The 27,568-nt window shown below is 42.0% G+C and overlaps 2 protein-coding genes across 24 annotated transcripts in view; one reads left to right on the forward strand and one right to left on the reverse strand.

The window, feature by feature from the left end:
- The window catches only part of LOC147269674 (uncharacterized), a 353,014-nt gene that overhangs the window by 100,855 nt on the left and 224,591 nt on the right, over positions 1-27,568 (forward strand). For 20 of the 21 annotated variants that reach the window (XR_015110555.1, XR_015110556.1, XR_015110550.1 and 17 more), the window contains one exon: positions 5,929-6,041. The exons of the other annotated variant lie outside the window; for it this stretch is intronic. The gene's annotated coding sequence lies outside the window, so the exon portion shown is untranslated. The remainder of the gene's footprint in view (positions 1-5,928; positions 6,042-27,568) is intronic. 21 annotated transcript variants of the gene reach the window in all.
- Positions 13,929-18,698, reverse strand: irx5a (iroquois homeobox 5a). 3 transcript variants are annotated; one of them, XM_086195495.1, is made up of 3 exons: positions 17,760-18,546; positions 16,446-16,851; positions 13,929-15,759 (listed from the first exon to the last, which is right to left on the reverse strand). In XM_086195495.1, exons 1-3 carry the CDS (start codon positions 18,003-18,005, stop codon positions 15,050-15,052), a joined length of 1,362 nt encoding a protein of 453 aa, XP_086051621.1. In that variant the 5' UTR covers positions 18,006-18,546; the 3' UTR covers positions 13,929-15,049. The 3 variants fall into 3 exon arrangements, with proteins under 3 accessions (XP_086051621.1, XP_086051629.1, XP_086051612.1); XM_086195503.1 differs by lacking the exon at positions 17,760-18,546 and adding an exon at positions 18,686-18,698 and having other exon boundaries at positions 14,567-15,759; XM_086195486.1 differs by having other exon boundaries at positions 14,567-15,759; positions 17,745-18,475.

The following is a 27,568-nucleotide window of genomic DNA, read 5'->3' on the forward strand; positions in this document are numbered from 1 at the left end:
GAGGAATGGAGAAAGCTGAGCAAGTCTGTCTAGTGCTGCTGAAATCAGGGAATTATTTTAATGATTTTTATTTTTCATCATTCTAAATAAACTTTACACTAAATGCTGTCGGCAGCCCCTTTCACCTTCTTTTTAAGATTATGTAGTAATGTTCTCTACTAATGAAACATGCTTAAAAGCATGTCAGAGTTTCATGTTGAAGTTTGTTATTCTGCATTTTGATACTACAATTTTCGTATTAATTGCAAATGTATGTCATTTTTTTTACTGGTTAATGGGCTCCTTGATTACCAATAATCATCCTCTGCCTTGGAAAAAGAAAAAGCACATCAGTCGAACCCTAATTTCGATAATGCAGCTTACCCTCACTATTCTGGCAAGTGAGCTGAGATGAAATCATACTTAGTCACAACCCAACATAAAGTTTGAGGCTGCAGTGGACTATACAGGAGCTGAGCAAGCCAATGTGCTTGTGCAGCAAACATGATTGCATGTGGTAATTTCCTGTTCTCTGTCTGCATGGCGTTGTGGTTGGAGGAATGATTATACTGTGCCAGAGAAATGGCTCATGTATGTGTTCACAAGAGACATAACATCCAGACACAATTAAAAGCACAAACAAGTGTCAGCCAGTGTTTGTGTTAATAACCGGGTTCAGTAGAGAGGGAGTGAAAAACAGAGTGGGAGAAAGAGAGAGAGTGTGGTCACAAACACGTGTTGCCTGCACTCAATCACGGAAAGAATGGCAGCTCTTATGAGTGGAATCCAACTGGAAACAAGGAGGGGAGCTGTGTGGCCGCTTGAATAAATATCAACTGTTAGGCCACATATAACCTCCCTCTCCAATTCAAGTGGTTGCTCCAAAGAATTCCTTCGCCTCTCTAACAGTACCAAGCATCGAGTCGTGGCAAAGTTCACAAGAGTAACTTCAGCCATATCACTCACATCTAATAGCCCTGTGTACTCCGACCAGCACTTGATCGCTGAGTTGTGTTAGGTGCCTCTGGTTCTGCCTCCTTTAGAGTCAGCATCATTCACCCATATAGAGAGTGGAGTCACTATGACCTTCCCTCTGCCACTGATTAAGAAATGGCTGGGGTGAGAGACAGCTTGATGGGAAACATGAGATGCTGGACATGTTGCTGGAAGAATAATGTAATACTGGACAACATAAATGCAGTGGCAGAACTAGATTCTAATAGATAAACTAGTAGATAATGTTGGTGCTTGCTGATTGGGAAAAAGGCCCTAATCAATTATGCATCTGCAATAACAAACAAAAAATTGTGTGGAGGCAATCAGGTATCAGGGGAAGCTAGTGTCACCCTGGACACCCCTCCACCTCTACATAATAGCTGACAGGGCTAGGATAGTGGCTGGAATCATTGTTGTGTCTTATTCACCCTGTATAATAAATGCTTTGATGCCTACATATCCTCAGCATGTTTCAGAATGGTCATATTAAATCATAAACACATGTTTTGTAAAATGCATGTGTATGTAGACATACACACAGGAGATTTGAGCAAAGATCTTCATCAACTGATTGACTAGTGTCAGGGATCATTTATACTAATGAGGCTGGGAGTTCTTCCTCTCTGATGTTGTCTTTATTGATCGTAGGCGTTTTAATTGGTGTAAGTCCTCAGAACCTGAGATGACTGATCAGTGCCGCTTTCTGTATTCACATCTACATGTTGGACCCACTAATGACGGTGTGCAGATCTGAGCTTTGGTGCGTCTTATTTTTGGTTTCATGTATGATCTTTCAGTGACACTGTTTTTGGAGGGAGGGGAGGTTTTTGGAGGTGATGGTGCCAGATGTTGGTGTCTGATCGCCCATGGTAAAAACATGACACAACAGGAATCAAAAACAGATCCCTCTCTCTTAAAACACTATTGCTCATTCATTCAGAGAGAGATCACATATCGTGTTCATCTGTTGCCAAAACACAAAGTGTCTCAAACTTTTCCAAGATTACAGCCTGAGATAGCTCTGCTTATCCAGCTGTCACCGTAGAAAGAGTTATCTTGTTTAAGTCACTCAGCCTCAACGTTTAATCTGAAGTGTGTGTGTGTGTGTGTGTGTGTGTGTGTGTGTGTGTGTGTGTGTGTGTGTTGGTATCACTTATACACATTGAGGCTGCGCAGGCCAGAAACCTTTTTTTCCCCCCTCTTGCATCATTACAACCTTCCTCCTGCCTGCCTGCTAACATTCAGTATTATCACACTATCCTAAAAGTTCTTATTTATGTCAGTATTTGAAGGAGGGTTTGGCGTCACCTGTTTGGGGCTTTTTTCTTTATTTACGTATTCTTTTATGTTCTTATTTTAATTTAACAAAAGAAACATGATATACAAACAATGTGGCATAAATCTGTGTAAATCGTTTTTTTGAATCATACTCTGATCATGAACCCTCCCTCCTCACTCCCCAAAACCTACATTGACAATACATTACCACAAATATAGCCTCCATAGCTAGCTAGCAAAGTCGGCAAATGGGTTTCTTACTTGTCCAAAAGAAAGGCTGCGTGGTGCATCCTTAGCTAAACCTTTTGATTCTTTTAGACTCCTCCAGCGAGCAAATGAATCCTCAAGAATCATTCGTGTTTCACTGAGCCTTTTATCCTTCTCCCTCTTATCTATTGCTAGTTCTACAAAAGACCTTTTTCTTTTTGCTGTGCTTTCTTCTGGCTTTTTGGGATCCATGCTCGTCCTCCTTGATACTGCTCACCCAACACTGATTCAACAAGGTGCTGATACCCACTTTAGGCTTCCTGGTCTCAGCCTTTCGATGGACATCTAAGCTGCTCAGTCAGGTGCACTCTTGTTTCAGCTGTTGATGGACAGCTATATGGGCCAGCCAATCTTGCTGGTAGCAGTTTTTAATCGGCTGGAGGTAAATTTTGCCCTGCGCCCCTTATATATTAGGGATGTTAATGCTTCCTTTTCTAAACATTGTAGTTTATTGATTACCATCAAGACATCATGACAAATTCAGGGATTATAACAAAAAATACATAGAAATCTGGGAGCCTACCCCTCCTTTAACAGCTAATTTTCCAAACTTTTTTTTTTTGGATTTATGGGTTGTTTCTATAATTAGGGTCTTCGCCTGAAGTACCCTATTATGTTTTTATATTAATGTTTCAAAAAAAGCATGTCTGAGATGCTCACAACTCTTACCCCCAAGTCAAGTCTCAATTTTGTGTGCCCTTTGTGTCCGAGTCGTCTCAAAAGTGCGTAGCTATGCTAATTAAGCCACATGTCACTCGCAGTTTTAACGTTAGTTGGTGGCGGGGGAACGTGGATCATTTATGGTCATCAGCGTTGATCTTATGTTCAGTGTGCACAAAACTAATCAAGTTCCGCTGCGCTAGTAACAAGCTAGCTTGTAGGTGAAGCACATATTAACCTCAACAATAACTTTCACGTTGCAAAATAACATTGCAGGTAAACCACATTCTCTTCAGGAAACTTGTTCATATTTTCAAATTTGTTGTATAGCTTCACTATTTTGACTGAAATACCACAACAGAGCTGCCTTATTTTTGTATGAAAATCCTTGTGTGTGTGTATGTGTGGATTGCTCCTGGCTTGCTAACTCAGAGTTTATAGTTGTTTTACACTGCAAGGGAGACTCTGAAAATGGCAGCATGCAGAAATGCAAAAAAATGAGAACAAGGACTGCGATTCCCTGTTCTTGTCATATTTTGAAGCACTGATAGTTTTAAGGATTCAGCACCCAATTCTTTGCTTGAGTTGAGCATATTGTATCTCAATTTTTAGCATGCAGAGAGCAAAATAATACACCTTATCCATCGTTCAGATAATCCACACTAACACTTTAACAAGTGACTGATGTATTCTGTCTGTTTATACATTTTGATGTCTTGGTCAAGTATCCCTTATTTTAACATCACAAATCTTGCATTTAACTGTTCCTTTGCTGGCACTTTGAGTTGTGTTTTATATAGCCAAGAGTAATGACAAATGATGTCCTTGTTTTGTTGCATCCGTACCTTTAAGGATGCACATGATGGGAGAGAATGAAATTCAGCTTGTTAGAGAGTTCCTTAATATTCATGCACCAAATGAGGTTTGTTCATGGGTCCCGAAGCCAAGTCTCATTCAACTCAAGTCCCAAGTCAAACTTGTGTGTGATTCAAGTTGATCTCTCAAACTTGAGTACTCATCTCAGGCCTATAGTTTATAAAAGTTGCATACAGAGGTGTCAGTCTGCAGTACTTGCTATCTGTGTCATCCAAAGTCTGTGTGTCCTTTTGATTTTCTCAAGAACAAGAAGAGGTTTTCCCCACAAGGTCAAACACATAACTATCACGCTGCTATCGATGGCTGGTGACTTACAAATCATAAGTATTGATCAGGTTGGGGATCATTCTGAATGTAGGGCAGACAGTAAAATCATATCCACTTAGGCTTAATAGCCCACATTAAAGCAATTATGCACACAAACTGAGACTGTCTAACTGTACGCATATTAGGTGGATCCATATATCTTTTTTTTTTTTACCTTGCGTTTTTATCCATGCAATTTTGATAATGAATCAGTGTTTTACTTGCTATTGACCGCTTCAGGTGAAACAGTTGTAATTGGTCGGTTGACCCCTCATCAGCTCTGTGGCCTGTAGCCTTGAAGATAAAACAGCTTTAGTTGATGACATAATGTGGATACGGTTTTTATATGCATGTGTCAATACTCATGTATTTACTAATGATGGTGCGAGCACCAACCAGTGACCTGCTAATGAAGTCGGTGCATTTGTGAGTCAGTCAACAGGTCAAGGACTGGAGGAGATCGAGCAGTTGTCCTCTGCTAATGTCCTAGTGCACGTGGCGGCAATCGGACCGTTTTCGGTTTATTTCCGATAAATTTGATGGTCATAATGTGACGTGTATGTTTACAAATGTGTTGGGGAAATTGGTTGTGACTGTACATTATCAAAAGTTTTAATGCCTCTCTTGAAAGCACAGTGATGGGGGACAGAAACCCCCACCAAGGAAGTAATGTTTCAGTGTTGACTGTTTGCAGGATTATGCAAAAAGCATGTGGCTGATTTTTGAAACTTCATTGAGAGGCGTAGCATTGGCCAAGGGGGAAAATGTTGGGGCAAGTCTGTTCATCATTGCGAAGAATGGCTTTACTCATTTACAAGGGGTTCTGGCGGAGGTTGCCTTTGTGGAGGTACAGGCTTTGCCAGCACCCTATTGTTTACTTGATGTTTAGATTTATCCCTCTTGAGTGTAATAGTAGCAAGCTGATCAGGCTGTCAGATAGGTTGCCAGTAAAAAACACAAACAAACTTCTTATTCACAATAATTTAATAAACATTCTGGCCTAACGCTTGTTATATGAGGACAATTATATCCATGTAGCACCTGTGAGGCCTGTATAAAGTCAGCCATGAAATAGTGTTGCAAATATTTTAAAAACAAGCTTTTCTTCTCATACACAGAAACTAAATCTCAGGCAAATTGAAGCTGTAGCATCATTAATTAAAATTCCATGATACCCACAGGCGACAGTGTGATTATAACTTATAGGTGATATATGTAAGTGAACGTACTGACCGTTGGTTCAATGTGTTTCCAATAAGAGAGGGAAAAAAAAGGGTCCTTTTTTTAGACTTGTGGCACAGAAACATTGACGCAAAGATGACATGGTGAAGATGACATCCCAGATAAACTACCAAACTGCATAATAGGAGGTTTGAACTGTTCACATTTAGCATACTCTATGCAGTGCAATAGGCTGTGCCATATGCATACTTGTCAGAAAATTGAAACTGCTTGTGAAGCAAAACGCCCATTTAGAAGCTTCATTTTTAACGCCATTTTTCACTCTGTTGATTCCATCTTTTGTTTAATAACCACTTTCTCCTTCTTCATTTTTATCCGCTTTAGGATGAAACATGCTCATGAAAATTTTATCGACCTCATCTGCATATGCTGATTCCCCTGATTGAGTTGCCGACTCTTGTTTTGAGGAAAAGGAGTGAAAGCTGTATACGCCAGCAGTGAGTGAATCTCAATTTCCTCTTTTGACAAATGCATTTCATCTCCTCCATGTGAGTGGAAGAGGTTTTCAGAGCCAGAATGGCCCACACCTAAACCCCTCCATCAAACAGAAAGAGGTAGTAAAGAATGCAGTGAATGTTTAAAGAACTTTAATAGGTAATAATTTAATGTTAAGCACATGAAAGCCAATGCGCCACGATATTTGCATAGGCTTCTTGTACTTGAAGACTCTCTATGCTGGAGCTTCAACATTCTTGTGATATACAGGCAAGTAACATGCATGTTATCTTTGGGGGAATCGAGGCATTTCTTATTTTGCACAGCATGCTTAGAAAGAGCACACTAGAAAGAGAAAAAAGTAATTCTTTCTCAGAAAACTTATGTCATCAAACACTTTCATTATCTAATGTTAAAACCCAAGAGATCAACATTGCCTGGAAGATATGGGGTTATAATTGCTTTTATTGGTTTATTGTGTGAGAGAAGAAGCTCTTTGATGTATTTAAGGGACCAACCTAATGAATCAGTGAATGAAGAAACAGCCTATCCAGGGAGCTGATCTCAAAGGGGGTGATGGTTTTGTGTGTGCCTGTGTGTGTGTGTGTGTGTGTGTGTGTGTGGGGGGGGGGGGATGGTACGCAACAATGCGTTCTTTAGTTGCCAGCAATGGTGAACAAGCGAGGACTTAATCAAGCACATTTCACCAAAGAGCAGGGAATAGGAAAGCATGGGGTTTAATCAAGTGTAAACATCCTATACAATGTCGAATGTAGAGAGTAGAGAGATGCATGACCCAGGAGTTATGGGAGCAGGCTGTATGAAGGGGGTGGGCTTATTTAGCAAATATGCAGAAGTGCTTTTGACCCCACAGTGACCGCTTCACAAGCGCCACCAACACACACACTCCCTACCCGCCCGCTCAGTCGTTAATCATTGGTGATGAAAGCGGGGCTTGTTTGAACACAATAATAGTATATGTGAAAACGTCGCTTTTGTCTCTCAGCATGCTTAATGCTTCCTACATAGATTGTGTCATTTTTTTTGTTGACTCATTAGACAGACTGAAACTCTGCTGTCGTAGCAATGCTTTTTGTCTCTCGCTGCACAGACGGCTGTGAGCGATTGTTGTGGTGGAGGGCAGGAGAAGCTGCGTGGATCTGGTTACCCCCAGCTTTTCCCACAAAAGTGATCAGACTGAAAGTTGAGAACATGTGTCCCTTGCAGCAGGTTTACTCGCATTTCCAGTTTAACCTTTTATTAAACTGTCCATTGTTCTCTGCCCGCAGACCTTCCGCTACATTCTCATGCCCATCAGGTCAGTCAGGTTAACAGCCAAAGGGAGGCTGCAGTAAGGGTGTGTGTATGTGTGTGTGTGTGTGTGTGTGGGGGGGGGGCAACATTATCTCATCTCTACCCCTCTGTTGCTCTGGAGCCTGTGCGACACATTGGCAGAAAAGAGAAGTATATACTACAACCGTTTGATGAGCAGCAGGGCAATAAATTCATTAATCATCATTATATGCCTCATCAAACTCTTTGCCAGCCTCTCCATGGGAGTTACACAAATTAGCCAGTGAAAAAGCAGTCATTTTAGAGGAGCTAGGTAAGTGCTTTTTGATTGCTTTCTTGAACAATGCTTCCCCTGACAAGCTAATAAATCAGATCTTTCTATACTTAAAGTGCAGCTACTGTGAACCCAATCCACGCTCCCCCAAACTAGAAAGGGAGGCTGTGTGGGACAAGGGGTTTTACTACAGCTGAAGCTCTTTCACAGATTTGTTTTGGATCCCTCTTCTTTTTTCTGCAACAAAGAGGCCCGGGTACAAAGCTTTTGATAACTGAATGAACTGCTGTTATGTCTCCAGATGCAGTCAGGGATTTTCTCATATTGGATCAAAATAAGCTTGTGTTTGACTTGAGATCAAAAACAATAAAAGTGTAGTCAATAGTGGCCATATGGTGCAAAATTCAATTAGTTCTTCCTTCCTTTCTTTCTTTTTTGAAGCTCGTCTGATTTTAAACATATTAGTGCAAATGAGATGCAAAGACAGACATGAAGCTTGCAGGGTTTGCAGAGAAGCCTAGCTGGCAGGTGATGCATACCTACCACAGTGATCATATCCTACCATCCAGATGGCCATTCCATGCAAGACCAACAAATCATCCATCAGACTGGAAACAGCTCCTTTATTGAAAATGAGGTCAATAGATGATTTGAGCCTGATTTGTGGACGGGCCATGTTAGCCTGCTCCAGGTTTTGGAAGCTCTCAGTTAGTGTGTTAGATGGGAGGTCTCATGCAGGAAGGGAAGTGGTTGGAGGGGTTGGGGTGGGCTAGTTAGGGGTGGTCTTTATCTGTTTAAAGCCTCTCTCTGATGAGATTACCTATTGAAGTTGGCTGTAAACCACACTGTTAATCGGGGTGCAGCCGCCAACACACCCCCACTGGCATGCAGCCACTGCTTGATTTTTTTTCTTGGTTTGGATGGGTGGTGGTGGGTTCAGGAAGAAAAAGCACTACCAGATATTTTCATTTGTAATCATGTGCTGATGTCTGGAACACTTTAGTGTCAAGTGTATCATGAGAAGCACGTGAACTAAACTCATTTGTTTCCCCCCATGTTTATGTTTAGGTTTGGTTGCAATCTAATTTGTCAAGTGAATGACAAACCCCAACAGCTACGTGCATGTACGAGGATGCTCCTTGATTGGACGATGTGCGAGTTGCATTGCTAGCAAGCACTTTACTAAATTGGTATTGCAACACCATCGCACATGGGGCCCATGCTGCTTCCTTCCCTCATTGTTTAGGAGTGAGGGACAGTCTGGAACAGACTTTTCAATGAGTCCAGCAGTGTCTCCTCGCCCCTCCTCATTAACGCTCTTGCCACACATCGCTGAACTGAGCGCGGCTCAAAATAACTTAGGAAGGGGGGAAAAAAGGCAGTGCCCCGTTTATCTCCATCTTGGGAACTGATCCAATTATGTAAGTGCCCATTTGCATCAATCAGACTACACCAAACTGGGAGGAAAAGGGAAAGCTGAGAGCAAACAAAAAAGGCAGTGAGAGAAGGTCCATTTGTTGCAAGGTGGTTTGGAGAGGGTAAAATGTCCCAGGTGAGCGGTGGATAATGCTAATCTTTCAGTGTGTGTGCGCATGCGTGTGTGTGTGTGTGTGTGTGTGTGTGCGTGCGTGCGTGCATGCATGCATGCATGTGTTCAGAGGTAGTGTGTGTGAGCACAGGCATTATAGCGGTCATTAGGACTGATATCTGTGTGGTAATTTAGAGCAGATGTTGAGAAGAAAGGGATCATTTAAAAAGGGCAAATGTAAATAAACAGTCAGGCTGCTTGGTGCCCCTCCTCCCTCCTGGAGCCTCTGAAGTCACTGAAAGAAAACAGTTCATCAATCTTCATCACAACCATTAATACTGGAATATTAGAGGCCTTATCATATATAGACTAATGCTTTTATTAATGTTTCCTCACAAATCAGATCTTTAACACCATTTATTTGATTTACAAATCACAGATGTTAAGAGAGATAAATAGCTCCTGTTTTGTTTGGTTATTTTGAGGTCTTGCATTTTCTCACTGGAAAAATGCAGAGGGATTGTATCGTCGTCATCAGTCAGTAACTCAGGAGTGTGTGTGCTGAACTTTCTCACCTTGTGACCAGAGAGTGGGTGGAGCCTAGCGAGGATACACACAGGACCTGTACAGAGTCACAGGAGGAAGAAGCTGCTGGTGTCTCCACCTCCAGACTGGATGCACACACTTACTGCTCTGTGGCTGTGCATACCTGAGGGTATTGGCATGAAGTGTGTGTGTGTGTGTGTGTGTGTGTGTGTGTGTGTGTGTGTGTGTGTGTGTGTGTGTGTGTGTGTGTGTGTGTGTGTGTGTGTGTGTGTGTGTGTGCCACTTCCTCCACAGCGGGGCAGGAACCCCCAGTGTGAGTGCCAGTGAGCCCTTACATGGCCACTGAACACAGACCCTTTGCAGTCACAGGGTCAGAGGCTCACCCCTCACTGCTGTCAGAGCAGATTGGTCAATGAGCAGCCCTTTTGAGAAGTCAAGGTGCTTTTCGAGTGTGTGTGTGTGTGTGTGTGTGTATGTGTCTGTGTGTGTGTGTGTGTGTCTGTGTCTGTGTTTTCATAATTAGAAGAAGGAAACTGTCTAAATATGCTTTGGTTTTATGACATCATGGCTTAATCTCAAATGTAAAATAATCAAATTTGTAAAAACTATATTTTTATAGAGTCGGTTGAACTTTTATTATCCCCGAATTGCTAAATAGAAGCCTGTTATTTCTTGCCACTGGAACTGAATCCCTCAGTTTTCAGCCTCAACCCCTGGCCTCCTAGGACTTCATAGTTCATCACTCTTCCTTAATGTTTTTTCTTTTTCTTCCCTCCCTCCCTCCTTCTTCATAGAAATGTTTTATTTATGTTGGGGGAGGTCACTTAAAACATCTCACTGCTGAAAATTACACGTGTAATCTCTCCCAGAGGAGCTCTACGGAGAAATAGAAAAACAGTCCGTGAAGTGCAAAAAAACAGTGGTAAATCACTCTCTGCCACCTTATCTGAGTGGCTTTACAGTGTGTTCAAGACCGTTTTATAACTCTACTTAACATGGGCGTAGAGGTGCCAGACTCGCGTTACACTCACATCTTTCTTTTTGATTCCCAAAAGTGGCTGGATAGTTAGACGTTTCTGAGGTCGAATTCTTGATTCTAAAGTTGGATCAAATCGAATTCCCTGTAAAGGTTGTAGGCAGCGCATCTCTCGCTGGAAGCTGAAATAGGTTGTCCTTAATTAGCCTTCTCATTTAGGATTTGATGAAGATGAAATAGCCCTGAGCAGCTACTTAAATGAACCCCAATAAAGAAGTAATGGCTCCCCTATTCACATTTAAACCTGAATTAAAACGAACTGCCCTCCTTGCTTACACATTATGTAAAACAAACAATTTATTAGCCTATGAGAATATTGTAGCCTCGAATTTTTTTTTTCGGTTAAATACCATGATTGAAAAGAAAATGCAGTGAAACAAATATCCCAACAACCGGCTGCTTAGACACGAATGACCTCCTTTCTGAAAAAAGCCGCCCTGCTTTTATTTCAACCCTATTTTATGCCGCATTTGGCAACGCTTGTGTTGCTGTAACTCCTGCGAATAGTCTCTGGTGTTCGAATACAGCGGGTGTCTTTTTACAGATTTGAGCCGAATCTGACCCCCTCCTCGTATGTGTTGGGGGCTATCGTGTAGACGGGAGGTACCGTTTGGAGCGCTGCGTAATCCCTCCGTGATATTGGGAGCGCGCAGACCCTATCAACAGGTTTTGGTTTCACCTCTGATCTACAGTAGCAGTGGAGAGGCGTTCATGGACCTGTCCAGTGGCAGGTGTTTAAGCTGTTTGCTCAACAGCTTCTTCACAATTCTGCTCCTACAAAAAAGAGCCTGGTCTTCAGGTTCTTTTTTTTTTTTTTTTTTTTTTTGGTGACAGGATGGATCCGAACATTTTCAGAGAAAATGGTTCTTAAAAAATAGAAATGTAAAATGTCTACATCCCCCCCCCCCATTTATATAGTTGAAAGGAGCATTGTGGCGTGCAAATGTAGGCCTTTACACGCCTTTGCCCTTGAATCCTTCCAGGAATGTAAACGGATTTTCGTTTGGTTCATATGAGACCAACAATATTGCATCCTCATGTTTTGTAAATGCACCTGCATGTATACACTGAACAACAATAACACCATAACCCAAAATATGACTTTCTCTACACTGATGCAAAATAATTCTGCACACATACCTTCGATGATAAGGGGGGCAGAAATACCAGACTCGCTTCCCACTGTTTCCTCTTGTTGCTCATTATATTAACACTGATTCTGTCTCTCCTCCCTGACAAACAAGCACGTCAATGTCTCCGTTTCAGCAGGCCTTCATCAGTCTAATCGTGCATTAATTCAATTTCTAAGGAATGAAGCAAACGCGTTTGCAATAATGCGCTTGATTCAATAAATTTGAACAATCGCGGCCTTAAATAATATGCAAACCCACCTGCTTTTATTTTGGCTCTGTAAAAAAAAAAAAAAAAGGAAAAAAAGCACAATTTTCCTAAACACCCAACAGCATTTACGCGCAACAGTAACAAAGTCGGAGTGAAGGGTAGAGACCTTATCCTCCTCTTTTCTATTCTGCTTCTTCTGCTGTCGGATTATTTCCCCCATTTCCACACTTGGGAACAGTTTCACCCCTACTTAGTATTCTCACATTGTAGCAATCCCGACAATGAGCCGACACGCCATTCAAGCGGAGGGGAAGCCTGGGACCGAGTTGAGTAAAGTTGCAGAAAGGATCTCCCCTGTAGGCTATCACGCCTCTGATGAAGGCTTGCAAATTCCCTCGCTCCGCTTCCTCCAGTAATCTGGGGTTAATTGACTGACTTTTATCAGGCATAGAAATAGAACAAGGATAATCGAATATATCTTTTTTAATTGCTGAGAGTTTCTTTTTTTTCACACGCAGCTCCGTAGCGAAGATGGTGCAGCTGACATACAGCAGGGACGCAGGAGCTGCTGCGGCTCTCCGCCCTGCCATAGAAATGTCATATATGACACATCCACCTTCACCAACTCACGACAGATTAAAAATAATAATGATATTGATAATTATAATGATAATAATATAGCTTGATGTATCACGACAGTAAAGTTTAACCTAGGAGCACAATTATCCCCCCCCCCACACACACACTGGTTTATACTTCCACTAAAATATCTCGTAAAAAAGGCATTATTTAATTTTTTTTTTACAGTAAATCAATTGTTGGAGAAAAAATAATAATGCATGTTTAATGTTTTTTTTATTTATATGTAAAGATAATAAATTAAAATGATCAATGATGCGTCTCTTCGCTTGGTTTGCTCCTGTGACCCTGCATCATCTCTCTCTCTCTCTCTCTCTCTCTCCCTCCCTCACTCACTCTCTCTCACACACACACACACACACACACGGAAACCCTATTTGACATATAAACGTCACATTATTTATCCACCCTCTCAATGATGATTTACACCTCAGGAATTGTGTGAGCATTGCCTCTGCGAAACACTTTTTCTTTTATGAATAAGAAAACAACGCAATTCCAAATAAAAACTCTCTTAGGGGACATTGCACAGTGAACAGTTAAATCCCGCGGGAATCAGCAAAGGAGAGAGAGAAAAAAAAAACATAATTATGCTATTTAGCCAGCTGATGTGTCACAATCACTGCTCCAGCACACTCTGTCAGATTAAAATAGAGGGCTCGAGTAGAGGACGTTAAGGCTAAGGGAATTATATAAACCTCAGGGGAGATTTCAGGGGAAAGTAAACTATAGAGATTAATAGCAGCCATAAACAAGAGCATGCTGTCCTACTTCAGTAGAGGTCAACAACAGCAACATCGCTAGCAGTAAAAAATAATAATAACCTAATAATAATAAATACGTGTCCTTTAAATGCAATATTCATTAAACCAACTATTGTAAAATAAAACATACCGAGGCCTAACTGCTGAGGCTCGACGGTCTGCATTTTAAATATAAATTGACAGATATGTTTAATTATTCATATCATCATAATTATTATTTGGTTTATTTTTTTTTCATTCTTGGCCTCACATTTTGGTAAACTTTGTGAACATATTCAATAAAAGTAAGTCCTTGTATCTGAATTACCCCCCCCCCCCCACAAAAACAAAACATGATGGTCATGTCCTTCACACACACGCGCACACACACACACACACACACACACACACACACACACACACACACACACACATATAGACACACACACTTGTCAAAGTTGTTCTAATCCTCATAATAAGTGTGATCACTGTGTGCCCCATTGGCTCCACTTCTTTTTTAACCAGGCCATTTGATCAGGGATGGGTTTCCGTGACGGATTAATCGAGTCCCCCCCGAAATTAAGAGCAAGTGTGACACCTACCTGCAGAAGTTGGAAGAGTTAGGAGACAGAGCCTGCATGACTACACCAGCTACTCATGATGTCTGTCTGTCTGTGTGCATGCAGACAACCTTCTCACTTTGCTGCAAATAGCAATGTTTCACATCTAACGCGCCATTAAAGAGACTCCATTAATGGGGCAGTATGTTCTAAATGCATGGCCGCGTCGCTTTTAACAGCTTTGCCACGCCTTGGAAAATAGTAATGAGGTCTAAATTTGGCATAAAATCGAGCTCATTACCGGAGTTCACCACCTGATTGCACTGCGTAAAACACGATAGGTAATTGGGTTAAATGACTGCGCCTCCGTGTTGTTGTAATATCAATAACAACTTTTTAAAAAAAACGCAAAGTAGGTGTGTTTTAAATGAAACTAATAAATAATATTAATATACCTTTTAGGATTTTTAACATACATCTCACACAACATTTTCATCAACCATATTGCACCCTTTTATTCCTTTTCAGCTGAAAAGGCCTTATTTTTCAAGCCTGTCTCACCACCATGATATTATGTGATTATCATCACTCAGGATGAAAAACTGAATTCATATGTCTTATATATTTATCTATCTATCTATCTATCTATCTATCTATCTATATATATCTATATATATATATATATATATATATATATGTATGAATTGGCCCTGAGGCACTTCAGACACCAAAATAATCGCTGCACAGTTGTTGTTTTTTCTCTCCATAATTTACTTCAAAGATAGTGTGTTGTCCATTTTTTTTAAATACAAAAATGCTACATTAAATATACATGTTAGTCTTTAATACAAATAAATTCCGGCGGCTGCAGCGATTAAGACCATTGTTGTTACATTGTAGGATTAACCATTCAGAAACTAAAAATTTGAGGAATAAGCATTTACTCAGAAAATATCTGTTCTCAGAATTTGCTTTATCATTTGTCTTTTTATGCAACCTCAAAAAAAATAAATAAATAAAAGTCCGCGGTGTTTGGAAAAGAATCAGGTGTTAAATGCTTGACATACCTTTCTTTAGTTCATAAGGTGAGTCTTTACAAAGATCTACCTGCGTTTGGCCTCTGACTTTCTGGCTCTCCCTTACCAAAGCCTCTGCTCTATTTAACACAGTCTGGTTTAATCCATTGAAATGTGCCGTGGAGCCCGTTGGTACCGAGCCGTGGTTACTGTGAAGGTGTCCAAAACTGCCCCCATAGTTCGTGTAGCCGGGGTAGAAAGGGGAGGTGTAGTACAGAGGCCTGGACAGGACGGTGCTGTTGGGGAGCGGGCACTGGGGGGAGGACCGTGATGGAGACGCGTTGGTGCCTATTACTGCGCTCTGAGCCAAACCCGGACAAGCCTGTGACGCCTCTCCGCTTCCCTTACACCTGTCTGAGGACGTAGCGATCTCAGCAAGAGACCAGAGTTTGGGTTTAGGGGCGGAAGGAGGCGAGTGGATAACAGAGGTCACGTTGCTGGTCACCGTACCCGGTGCATGGCTCAGATCTGACGGCTTGTCTTGTTGCGCAACGGTCTGGTTCCCCCGGGGCACCGCCGAGGGAGACGAAGTCGTTGGCTTTGCGGAATCCGACAACAAGTCTGTAGTCCGCTCCTCCTGGTCTTTTGACTCCGAGTCGCTCAGAAGAGGATCCGTGTCTTTGCCGTGGTTCTCCTCGCTGAATCTGTCACAGCCTATTTCCCCTGGGTTCAGCAGCTTGTGATCTACAGCACAAGTGGAGAATAGAATTACTGCCAAATACGTTAAAAAGTGAGGAAAAGGGTAGCAGCTATTTCTGTGACCAGCATTATGAAAATAATTATAGATTTACGCACATTTCCCTTAAGACGAGACACTCTGTGTGTGTGTGTGTTTGTGGGTGTGTGTGTGTGTGTGTGTGTGTGTGTGTGTGTGTTTGTGTGTGTGTGTGTGTGTGTGTAATAAATGCCACCCCAAATAAACTCATTATTACCGACACATTATTTCACAAACACAAGGTGGCACAAATTGAAGCACAATGGTGAAGATAGGAATTTATAAATAAATTATCCATTTAAATATTTACTCATTAATCAGTATTCAACCGCGTTACTAACTGGAATCTAATAATTTAAAATAAAAAAGGAACTACTTTTTTGCTGAATCCCCGGTGCAGCACGCCAGCTGTATCCTTATTATGCAGTTAAAAGATAAATTGACTGCTAAACACTTTGCGTCACCAGCAATTTCAGCCACTGAGAAGTCAAACGAGGGGAGTTCAAGGTGATTATTATTTAAAGCGATTGTCCCATTATAAATAATATACCACCATTAACCAGCAATCAATTTTGCACCCTGAGTGGAAACGACTGCGATGAAAAATTGATGATTTTTTTTTTTTGTTGGCTTTTCCCCCCTCTGCAGCACCGACCTGCTTCTGTGTCTGTAGAGTCTCCCTTGTCTGTGGGTTTGTTTGGCTCGTCGTCGTCGTTTTTCTCCAAATCAATATTCTCGTCCTCCTCCTCATCCTCGCTCCGGTTCCGGGGGGTCCAGGTCATCTTGTTCTCCTTTTTTAGCCTCCTCCTGGCGTTGGCGAACCAGGTGGACACCTGGGTGAGGGTCATCTTGGTGATGATGGCCAGCATGATCTTCTCCCCCTTTGTGGGATAGGGGTTTTTGCGGTGCTCGTTCAGCCAGGCCTTCAGGGTGGCGGTTGCGTCCCGGGTTGCGTTTTTACGGTATGCTGGGTCACCATAAGGGTAGGTACCCAAGGGTGCTGCGTAAGGGTGGTATCCTATTGAGCCGGCCATGCCAGTGGTGTGGTCATAGGGAGAGCTCTGAAACAAAATAATGCAAACAATAACAAGAGTGTCAACGGTCTGCTTTATGCATCAACATAAACTATTGTGGCACATAAACATGGAAGTGCACGCGCGTGCGCAACACACTTCCCTACACGCACACACACGCACGCTTTAAAGTTACTTCAGTCGTCATTGTTCGAACTTGATCAGGTGTTAAAAAATTGTGAATTTATTTTTATATATGTTATTTTTTTCTCTCTCTCTCCCCCATCATTGCGTGCACGAGGCCAGCCCGCAGCCGCGATTATTTTTCACCATTAAAATGGCGCAATTTGCAGATTTACATATCGCGTTAAGATTATGCGCGACGGGCCTAACCCGCCGCGTCTGTGGATTCTCTACTGGGATCATCCTTTGTAGTCAGCAGGCCTACATTAGTGCCACACTCTGGATGTCATGTTTCCACAAGAATACTCACTGAGACTAAAACAACCAAAGAGAAACAAATTTTCTTCCATCTTTTCCCCAAAGTTGTAATATTTAACTTTCACAACTGTCGCGGCTGAGACGATAAAGAGGGGGGAAAAACAGTGACCTAAATTGCCATCACACCGCACGTCGCAGTCGGTCGTGAGCATAGATGCAAAACGCTTTTCTCTTTAAAAACAAAAAAAAAAAACCAAAACAAAAAAAACCCAAACTACAATCCTCTTCAGAATCTCACCGCTTTCTACTTGAAAGTCAAATTACTCGTGTTTACCCTGCAGCGTGTTTTCTGGACCTGACACTGTAATTTTATATCAACGCATTCTTCAGCCTCCAGTTGACGCACATTTTCCTCCTAATATCTTGGCCTTAAATGTGCAGCGGACACTTAAACACTGTGAAGAGACAATAATCGAGCTCCCAGTAGATGGAATAATCACCTTTAGTTTACTCACCACATACGAGGTGAATGTGGCAGCTGCCGCCGCGTCTGCACTGTACGGCAAGTGGGAGTTGTAGCCCGGCGAAGCGCCGGCGGTGAACGCAGTAGATCCGGCATAGGGCGCAAAAGCAGATCCCGAAGAGGATCTCCCAAGTTCCTCGGTTCTGGGTCCCGATATGACGCTGGTGCTGTACGCAGGGCAGGAATACAGGGCTAAAGAAGCGGACGGTTGGTACAAGTAGCCCTGAGGATACGCCATGCTGGAGCCCGGAGAGTAGAAGCCACTTAACTTACTCACTTTCTCCCCCCTTTATTTTCTCATGCGCTGCTGCCGGAGCGCATAGAGCCGTGTGTCTGCAGCCCAGCCGCCTGTCCCCCCCTCTTCTAAATGACGAGGTGAAAAAGTAAAAGTGATAAAAGAGGCTCGGATGTTGGATTGGCTTATTTTGGTCGTTGCCAGCAAGCGTCTGCCCGTCGGTTGTTTTGTTTCTCCCTTATCTGAGTTCGCTCTCATGCCCGCCCGTGCAGAAGTTTTTTTTACCCGTCGGACGGGGACTTTGCTTGGGAAAATGTCCTGCCAAGATGCTAAGTTGGAAATTGAGGATCCTGACGCCTACTACGCTGCACAGCACGCTCCTCCTCTCGGGGTGTAGTCAGCGAAGGGAAAGGCAAGCTTATGCTGGGCAACCACAGCCCTGCCCAAACCCAAGCTCTCTCTCTCTCTCTCTCTCTCTCTCTCCCTCTCTCTCTTTCTCTCTCTCTCTCTCGCTCTCTCTCTCTCTCTCTCTCTCTCCCTCCCCTCGTTAACTAACAATCCAACTCATTCTCTATCTCTCAATTTTTTTCGTCCTCTTTAACAAGGCTCGTTGCAGTGACTCTCAAGTGCGCCTGGCAGCCCCCCTTTTTGGATGGCGACATAACGCGAGTCCGTCAACTCACAACTTTCTTCTTCTCCTTCTCCTTCTTCTTCTTCTTCTTCTTCTTCTTCTTCTTCTTCTTCTTCTTCTTCTTCTTCTTCGTTTTTGTCTCCCCACTTTCACACTCGATCAATAACAAATCGGCTGCTGTGTGCCAGGATGTGAGGCTTGCAAGATATCGACGGGAGTTTAAAAAAGGGCTCTACTGCTCTTCTCCTCTCTTTTTTGTTGTTCTTTCTTCGTGCATAAAGACTCGTCCTTTCAAATATGTGCGTTAAATCATCTCACCGAGACTGCGTGATGCGCCTTAAAAAATCCGCGATGGGAGTTTCAACTGGATTATTGTGCATTTTTGTAACGCGAGACTCATTTTGCATCGGTAAGATTCATAACAACATTATATATATATATGTATATATATATCTGAAAAAGTGAAAGTAAAGTGGCGGAAACCGTTTTGGAGTCGTTATTGTAAATTATCCTCACCAACATTGACGTGCTGTCATTGTAAGAGTGTTTTTATCTGCGCCATCACTTGTGTATGTGTTAGAAGAATTTCCTGAAGATATTTTGGCTACCCTTTTGAATAAAGCAATCTGATACACACACGCACACACACTCCCAGAAAGTCACGCACCCTCAAGCATGTGAAAAAAGATGCCAACTAACCGGATGTAGCCTGATCTCGTTTGATCACCGCAGTGCTCTTTTTTTAATATCTTGAAATATTGAATCTGCTGGATTTATTTGACGTAGCATCATAATGATTATAATAAAAAGGCTTAGGTAAATATGGAAAAAATACGCTGCGTGCTGTTATCATTATCTGAATTATGGTAATCATATTTACAATTCGAGAAATGATTATTTATATGTTGTTAGGTAAATGATGTCTGCCGTGTCTCGCAAAGAAACTATTATAATTGTTTGAGACAACCATTTTCATTATGGCGATTGACTCGAGTTCAAGTCTCAGATAAGCCGAAAGGGATCGCTGTAGGCGCTGCTAAAGAGTGTGTGTACACACACACACACACACACACACACACACACACACACACACACACACACACACACTCACTGTCACGTGTGTTTTACGCTCTGAAAACCTCTTGAGAGCAAAGAATGATGACGCTGGTACAGTGGGACTTAAAAAAATAGGAAGAGAGAGAGAGGGAGGAGGAGGAGGAGGAGGAGGATGGATACACAAAGCGACCCTACAGTACAGACTAATTAGATGACAGTGATACGATGAGACCTAGTTTCACAGCATCCTGTAGTGTTTAGACAATCAACTAATTACTGGAACTTTTTCTCATAACAGCAGCTGCAACGGGGAGCAACTGATCCGCTGGTGCTGACAATTATCATCCGCATTTGTGTTTAAGGTGGGGGTATAAGCATAATGTCGGCTGATTATTCTCGTGAGATGTGTTAAAAGTAAAATTGTCCGTGGTTTTACCTAACGTTTGTCCGTATTTTTTTTTCAAAAAAAGGAAGAAAGAACTATATTGCGCCGGATTGAACTGCGTGTTATTTTATTTACCTGCGTAAAAAAAAGATGAAGTTAGAAGCTCGGCTGAAGGGTCGTGCGTCCTCGTTAGAGCGGCTCCCTGGAGATGACGGAGCCAATAGTAGTTTATGGATGAAGAAGAAGGAGGTGGTGAGTATTTTTGCCGGGTTTTGTTTTTTTGTTTTTGTCTGCGGCGGGGCTTTAGATGCGCAGGTGTTTCTTAAATCTATAATCGTGACAGCTTATAACTTTTTTGTCTTTTTTCTTCTTTTTATTTTTGCCGGAGAGGACGCATTTCGTTTTGACGCATGAAAACTGCTTCAAAAGTAGTTGAATGAGAGATGATGCATGCCACTTTAAAATGCCTGAGGGAGCAAGTGTAATCTAAATTGGATATAGAGGCTATTACTACACAACATTATTCCTTGTGGCGGACTAATTGCGTTGCCGGGCGAGTTAAACAGTCAGTAAACGTCGAGTGCGCGGACAGGTTTGTGGAGCGCACAAGGTCAGCTGTGCAGCTCTCGAGCCTTCAGTGGGAAAATGCTCCAAGTATTCATGGGATTTTTAACCATTCTAAATCTGTGTCCTAAACCGATTAGTTGACGCCAATTTTTCTTTGATGTATTAGCTGAGGGCTTTTGCCACATGGAAGCCAATTGAAATTCAAAACAGTTTTCACTCCAAATGCTTTGGGGAGATCTGCAGCAAATAATGGATGTAATTTATTTTTGACCTTGCACTTTTTTTTTCTCTCTCCCCCCTGCATTTTGAAGGGGAGGGGGTATTAAATGATTTAACATATGTGCACTTTGCTACTTGACTAAACAACCTGGCATCCTCTACAGCAATGATTGGCTATTATATTGCACTAATTAATTATTATAGCAGCAGTTTTACTATTATGAAATGTGATAGCACTTGTCAGGTGCTGTGTTTTTCTTTTGATGTCACCATTTTTTAAATGTATTAAAATAATAATTAACCGTTTGTCTGTTTTTGATTTGTTCAGATCCATGTGGAAGGAATCATTCACCAACACAAGCAGGACAAACAAAACTTTGCTGTAATTTATTCATCTTTTCAACACTATTGAATATACTTGCATATTTTCTAATGCAGTATTTGCATTTATATATCTTAAATTGGCTGTTTTTTTTTCCCCTCCGACATTTTGGAAATGAAATCGTGGCCGCATTGTTGATGTTTAAAGGTAAAGGTTTAACATAACATTTGCTCATATAATCTGACACTATTGAAATTAGAAAAAAAAATTATATATATATATATATATATATATATATATATATACACACACTTAGAGTAACATAATAATTTAATTGTACCATGAGCCAATCTGGCTTTCAGGGAAGAAAATGTATTTTTTATCTGCTCTTGTGATCTCTTTTTCTTTTATTGATCTGAATGAAGATGCATGGAGTGAGAGTGTGTGTTCAGTTTACTGCTGATGGGCCCTCCCTACCCCCTCATCATGATCCCCGCCAGGCTGAATGGCAGGGCTCTGGATGGGCTAAGTGATGAAATGATGACCCTATTATGAGAAGCGATTCCAAAATGAGAGGTATCAGACATAGATTGCAGCCTTCTCCCACTGCCACGCCGTCCCCCTGCTCCACTCTGCCAGCTGCTCAAATTGTGATTGATTCGCTTGAGATGGATCACAGGAAGCACACATTGATTTTTCAGTGTTTTATCAAAAATATTTATTTACAGTTGTATCCATCGGGCATATTCAGACTTACCCAAACCCCCCTTTTTTTTCCAAATGGAGGATGGTATAAAAGAGATAATTCTCCTTGCTCCGTGACAAGACAAATGACCTGTAATATTATTTTGGAAAAGAGTCAATAGGCTCAGTGACTAAACGAATATTGATTGGCTATAATGAAGCCTGAGTGTGAATATGAGCTCTTCCAGGGGCTCTGCTACACTGTCAGCATCTATACAGTGATACCAGACCTCTCCAGCTGAGAGTTTCATACACAATACAGATCTGCTGTCACATCTGGGACAGAATCAACTGTGTTTTAGTGAATATCACAGAAGCTGAATGCACGTCCTCCTCTGTCTGATGTGCACAAAGGCTGGTAAGACTGTAACTTAGCAGACCTGTGGCTAAATTACACGTTTGTTTTCAAAGGTGCCATATGGTAATCATCTAAATCCCATACTTCTTACACATTCTTGAGGCATGTAGGAGGTACCCTGCAACTCCTTCATGAAGGTAAAGTGATACAACATACAAATCAAATGACTACCAGAATGCTAAAACCACAGTGTGGGAGCCGTGCCCCACATATTTGCTCTGACTTAATCCAATTGAAATAGTATGAGTGAGTTGCAAGGGCTCCCTTGCTTGCTTATGTATGTGATGCATAATAGAAGTTGACGAGGTTGGTGATAGATCACAGCCCAGGTAATGTAAACACATTAATCCCTCAGGGTTCACATGCATGTTCTGTCTCTCTTTTTCTCTTTCCTCTTTCTATCAGCCTCTCTCTCTCTTTCTCTCTCTCTGAGTCCCCCTCCTCCCTCCCGTGTTCATCATCTTCCCTAAATGCGTTAGTGGAGCACAAACCAGAAGCAACCTTAATCTGTCAACATGCCCTTTAATTGGAGGGAGAAAACAACACGTGCCTCTGGTTGTGCCACTCCTAAGTGCACATGCCAAAGAAACACAGAGTTCACGGAAGAAGTGATCCCTGGAGAGTCAGGGCATAATTAAAAGTATCTTTTAATAGGCTTGTAATGCTGAGCCTTACTCTTGTTGCCTTAAGTAGAGGGTGAACTCTGTGGCTGGAGATGGACATGTGAGGGGCTTCTGCTGAGGGAGCCTGTAAACGATATGTTGCCTCACCGTCATCAGACATGCAGTCTCTGCCTCAGTCACCACATTCAGGACAACAATCACGTTTCACTTGGGCTGTGGACACCTCTGCTGTGTTCTTTTGTTCCTCAAATAAGGGACTCTCCTCCACAACATCGCCTCTCCTGCTTACCTCCCTGGCCACTTTGGCAAGTTGTGTTCTACCTCCTACTCACAACACCAGTAGGGAGTGAGAAATGGGACTAAGGGGTTGATTTGGGGCCTGCTACACAGTAATCAAATGAGATTGCTTAGGGGAGAGGAGAAAGAGGAGGTGGAGTATTATGTTCTGTCGTGCATTCCACTGCAGCATTGTTGCTTTTTTGTTTTTGTCAGGGCAGACTTTGATGCTGTATCCCCTTACCTTTGTAGTCCCGGCAGCCATGTTTCATAAACACAGAATGGGAAACATCCTCAGCATTAGAAATTTAGATTGCTGCTTTCCTCCTGCCACTCTGCATTCCGCACGTGCCCAGTCTCAGTCTCCATCTCCCCTTGCTGAGGTATTAAGTTTCCTTTCCCATGCCTCTGATACATTTAAACATCTTACAATCAGCGCCTTTTATTCGGTGTGTCATGTATAATCTGTGGAAACAACAATGCCAACATGGCTCTATGTTCCTTTCGCTCTCTTGGTACTGAAGTATTCCATTGCCACTGTTTTGTTTCAGGATAATTGCACATGTGAAAAGCTTACTTGCATGAAATTGAGAGGGAGCCAGGTGTTCAACTCTGAAATAGTCTTTATGATAGTGTAATATTAGTATCTGGTGTTACAGAATAAATGGTCCTCAATTAAATCATGTTATTCCAAATCTATTTTAATTCATTAAAACTGTTGAATTGTGCTACTCAGGTTTTATTGTCATAATATACTGTATTGTCAGTCTAGTTATTTCTCATAAATTGAATATTCAAATGTCAAGCATTAATGAAAATATTGGCAAAATAATAAATGAATCCTCCCAAAAGGACATTTTTTGGTGCAGGTTGTCAGCAAATGTGGTCTCTGTACCATCTCGCGCCTCGGGTCTTCTTCTTCGAAAGAGTATTCGTTTTGTCCAACATCTGACACACTGCCCTGGGTGATTGAGCCAGACGTGAAAAGCCAAAGCAGAGATGCTCTTCTTAATGCCTGACACCTGGTGCAGATTTGGAGGGGATTGCACTACAGGTAATATCTTACGTCTTCCTCAATCCCAGAAAGTCCCTGAGGTATTTCCTCTCCTGTCCACGGCTGTGTTTGTTCCTACTCTGCTTTGCCACCCAAATCTTCAGCCTTTGTCAAAGTCTGACTTTGTTTTGAGATTAAACAGAGATACCTATCTTCCCTTTCATACACAATATTTTAAAGTATTTTTTAAGGCTCTAAAAGATGCCAACCGTATTTAAAAGAATATGTGTGAATTTCAAAATGACGGATAAAGGGACAAAAAATAGTTTTAATCATGTCTACTCAGGACATCAGATAAACTGTTACACAATAACAAATGAGATGTGCTTTCATTCAACAACTAAATTAATTAATTTTGATATCAAAACATGTCCATTGCAAACATTCATTTCATAATCCCTCATGTCTTCTACCTCGTATCAATCTGTTCCATCTGTTTACACACACGCACTCACTCACACTCACACACACACACACACACACACACACTCACACACACACACTCACACCCTTGCCCCGCTACACCCTCTCTCATGGTGTGCTTTACAACATATTATCCAGGAGTGTTGCTGCTCACCTTACAGCTCACAGGCACATCTGCAGGCTGGGCCAGGACAGCACGGCAACAACATCAACACAAAGGACATCAAAGGCTGGCAGCCCAGCCACACCACCTGAGCATGTTGATTGCAATGCACCACAATGTCACCTGACCTGGGAGTGGGGAGGATTTTGTGTGCCAAGTTGAAGGCATTATATCCAGGAAGTGCTAAATAGGCTTGCTACCTGAGTAGACAGCATTTGTAATGCAGCAGGAAAGCAATATTTACAAGTCAAACACTGCGGAAGAGATATTTTATGTTTGGTATTTTTAGGTGCATTTTGATTGTATGTAAATCCAACAAATTTTGGCTGCATTTGATCTCAAAATTATTACCAAATGATAAAAAGATCATATAAATACATACATTTGGAAAATGAGTGAAACACACAAGCATATTAGCATCACGGGCACATTGTTTATGTTGACACATGCAACTCTCTTCCTGATGCAAATGCAATCTAGACATTAGGTGAAGGGAAGGCAAGCGTAGCCCATAAAGGCTGTGAGCTCCAAACACTTTGAACAGACAACTATCACTAATCACTCCCAGAGCAGTGCGGCGTGTAATTACTCTGCCAAACGTTTGCCTTTTCACAGCTTAGCACCGGGAGTCCTGACCCTGCGCTTCCCTGTCTGTCTTCACCACCCTACATGTGGAAGGGGAGTGCACCCCCTCCTCCTCCTCTCCCCCTTCTCTTTACTGAGGGGGTAGGCAAGCTGAGCTCCCTCTCAATATTTAGAGAAAGAGTGAAGGAGGAAAAACAGAGGGAGAAACACAGGGAGGGAGAGGACTGAGGTTGGTGCTTCCGGCTTTGTGGGAGCCCATTTAAACGGGCTTTGAAACCCTAGCCATCCGGAGATCAGAAATAGCCTTATTGACTGCATGGGTCCAGAAGCGACTGAGCACACAGGGTTCTTAGAGTTCACCCTTCCTTGCTCACTCAGGACAGAAGGGGGTATTACAAGCTCGGCCCATCTACAAAGCATGTGATCATTAATTTTACATCAGGAGAAAAATAATATTTTCACTATTTTTAGTGTTGCAGGGTTGTTGTATAATTTCTTTTTGCCGATTCCTCTCTTCTTCCTTCTGCCCTATTTACTGATATTAGTGATGTGGCTGTCAGTCGGCGCTGTGATCTGCCCTCTGTCTAAGTGAATGCTGATAAGATGACACAATGCAAATAAGAGGTATGAGGGATCCGCCTTGGCAAGCAGGTAGGGTGTGCATGTGCTGGGATCCCATAATGACTATTAGCTGGATTTCACAGCCTGCGTCTGATCTCTTGCAATGACAGCAGCCGAAGAGGATGGGTGTGCCCGTACCCCCCCCCCCCCCCACACACACACACACACCCACCCCTAATAACTCACACATGTGCATGCACACATTCAGCCAAAGGGGACACAAACATAAAGAATATTAGACTGTAACATTTCATATGAAGTTTAATATTATGCCACATAAGTCATTCAAAACTGCTTAGATTTGCTTATTTTATCTCTTTCCCTGATTGAGTTATAAATAAACGAAAGGAAGCGTGTTTTTTATATTCTAGCTGGCCCTATGGCACAGTGAAAAGTGACATTTATAGCAGAAATGATCATTTCAGCCTATGATGGACTCATAATATATCCTTATCTCCATTTCGCTACCAGTCATCTTCACCGTATTGTCATGCACTTCACCACTGTTATACAAGTTCATTTAGATTTGCAGTAGCTTAAAGAGCTCTCTTGGTTCCTCCATGATCTTGTAAAGGCTTTTCAGAGAGCTTCTTTTTTATCACTGATACAGTAATTTCACTTCATCAGTCAGTTGTGACTAAAAATACATCAGGGATTAGCTTCATGGCCAGACTATCTCACACAGCTTTGATAACATAATGGGGGCTGGTTGCTCTTGGTTACAGTCATCTGATATGTAGGTTCATAACATTCAAAACTACACATACAGTACTACAGGGCAGAGTGTGATCTGTCTAAACTCTTATGAAAATGATGTGCCTCCCCTTTTAATTCCTTTGTAGGAGCATTTTGCCAAGATGAAAATAGCGCCCACCCCTACTCCTTCCCCTTTTCTACTCTACACAAATTAGCAATGGTCCTGGAGGGCAAAATGACAAGAGGTTACTGGAAGACTATGTGTTTAATTAATTGAAAAATGCTTAAATTGCTTTTACAGTTGTTATGTAGAGTGAAAAAAGGGAATCTGTGTTGCCAGTACTCAACCATAATTAGCACCCATGGGAATTAAATATTTAGCATTAGCTGTGTTGCAGCACTTAGGACACAAATTTCTATTTTAACTATGAAAGCGAGCCTGTCTTAAGTGCATGAGTCTGTGTGGACAGCTGTGCAAAGGGGAACAGCACAGGATATTTCAGCGAGACACCCCAGTGGCATTCCGGGTCCTTCCACATCACATGTGTAAGAGATATGGCAGTTGTATTCCCAAGGGTTAGGCATTACTCAGAGTATTTAGTTTTCTAATTAGGCTGAGGGGCTTCGTCCATGCCTGCCACCACCATGGGAGCCAATGGGAATTTCGTCTCTTATGTGTCAACTCTCTCTCTCTCTCTCTCTCTCTGAGACACAGAGAAATGGAGAGTGCAAGACAAAAAGAAAGCATGTGTGAAAATGAGAGAGAAACACACACATGGTTGAGGGAGAACTAAAAGACCTGGGGAAAAAAGGCTTTGTTTATTCCAAGTTTAATTACACATT

This window comes from Aulostomus chinensis, chromosome 2 (assembly GCF_037954235.1).
Source record: "Aulostomus chinensis isolate RoL2024-O1b breed Wild chromosome 2, RoL_Achi_v1.0, whole genome shotgun sequence".
Lineage (NCBI taxonomy): Eukaryota > Metazoa > Chordata > Actinopteri > Syngnathiformes > Aulostomidae > Aulostomus > Aulostomus chinensis.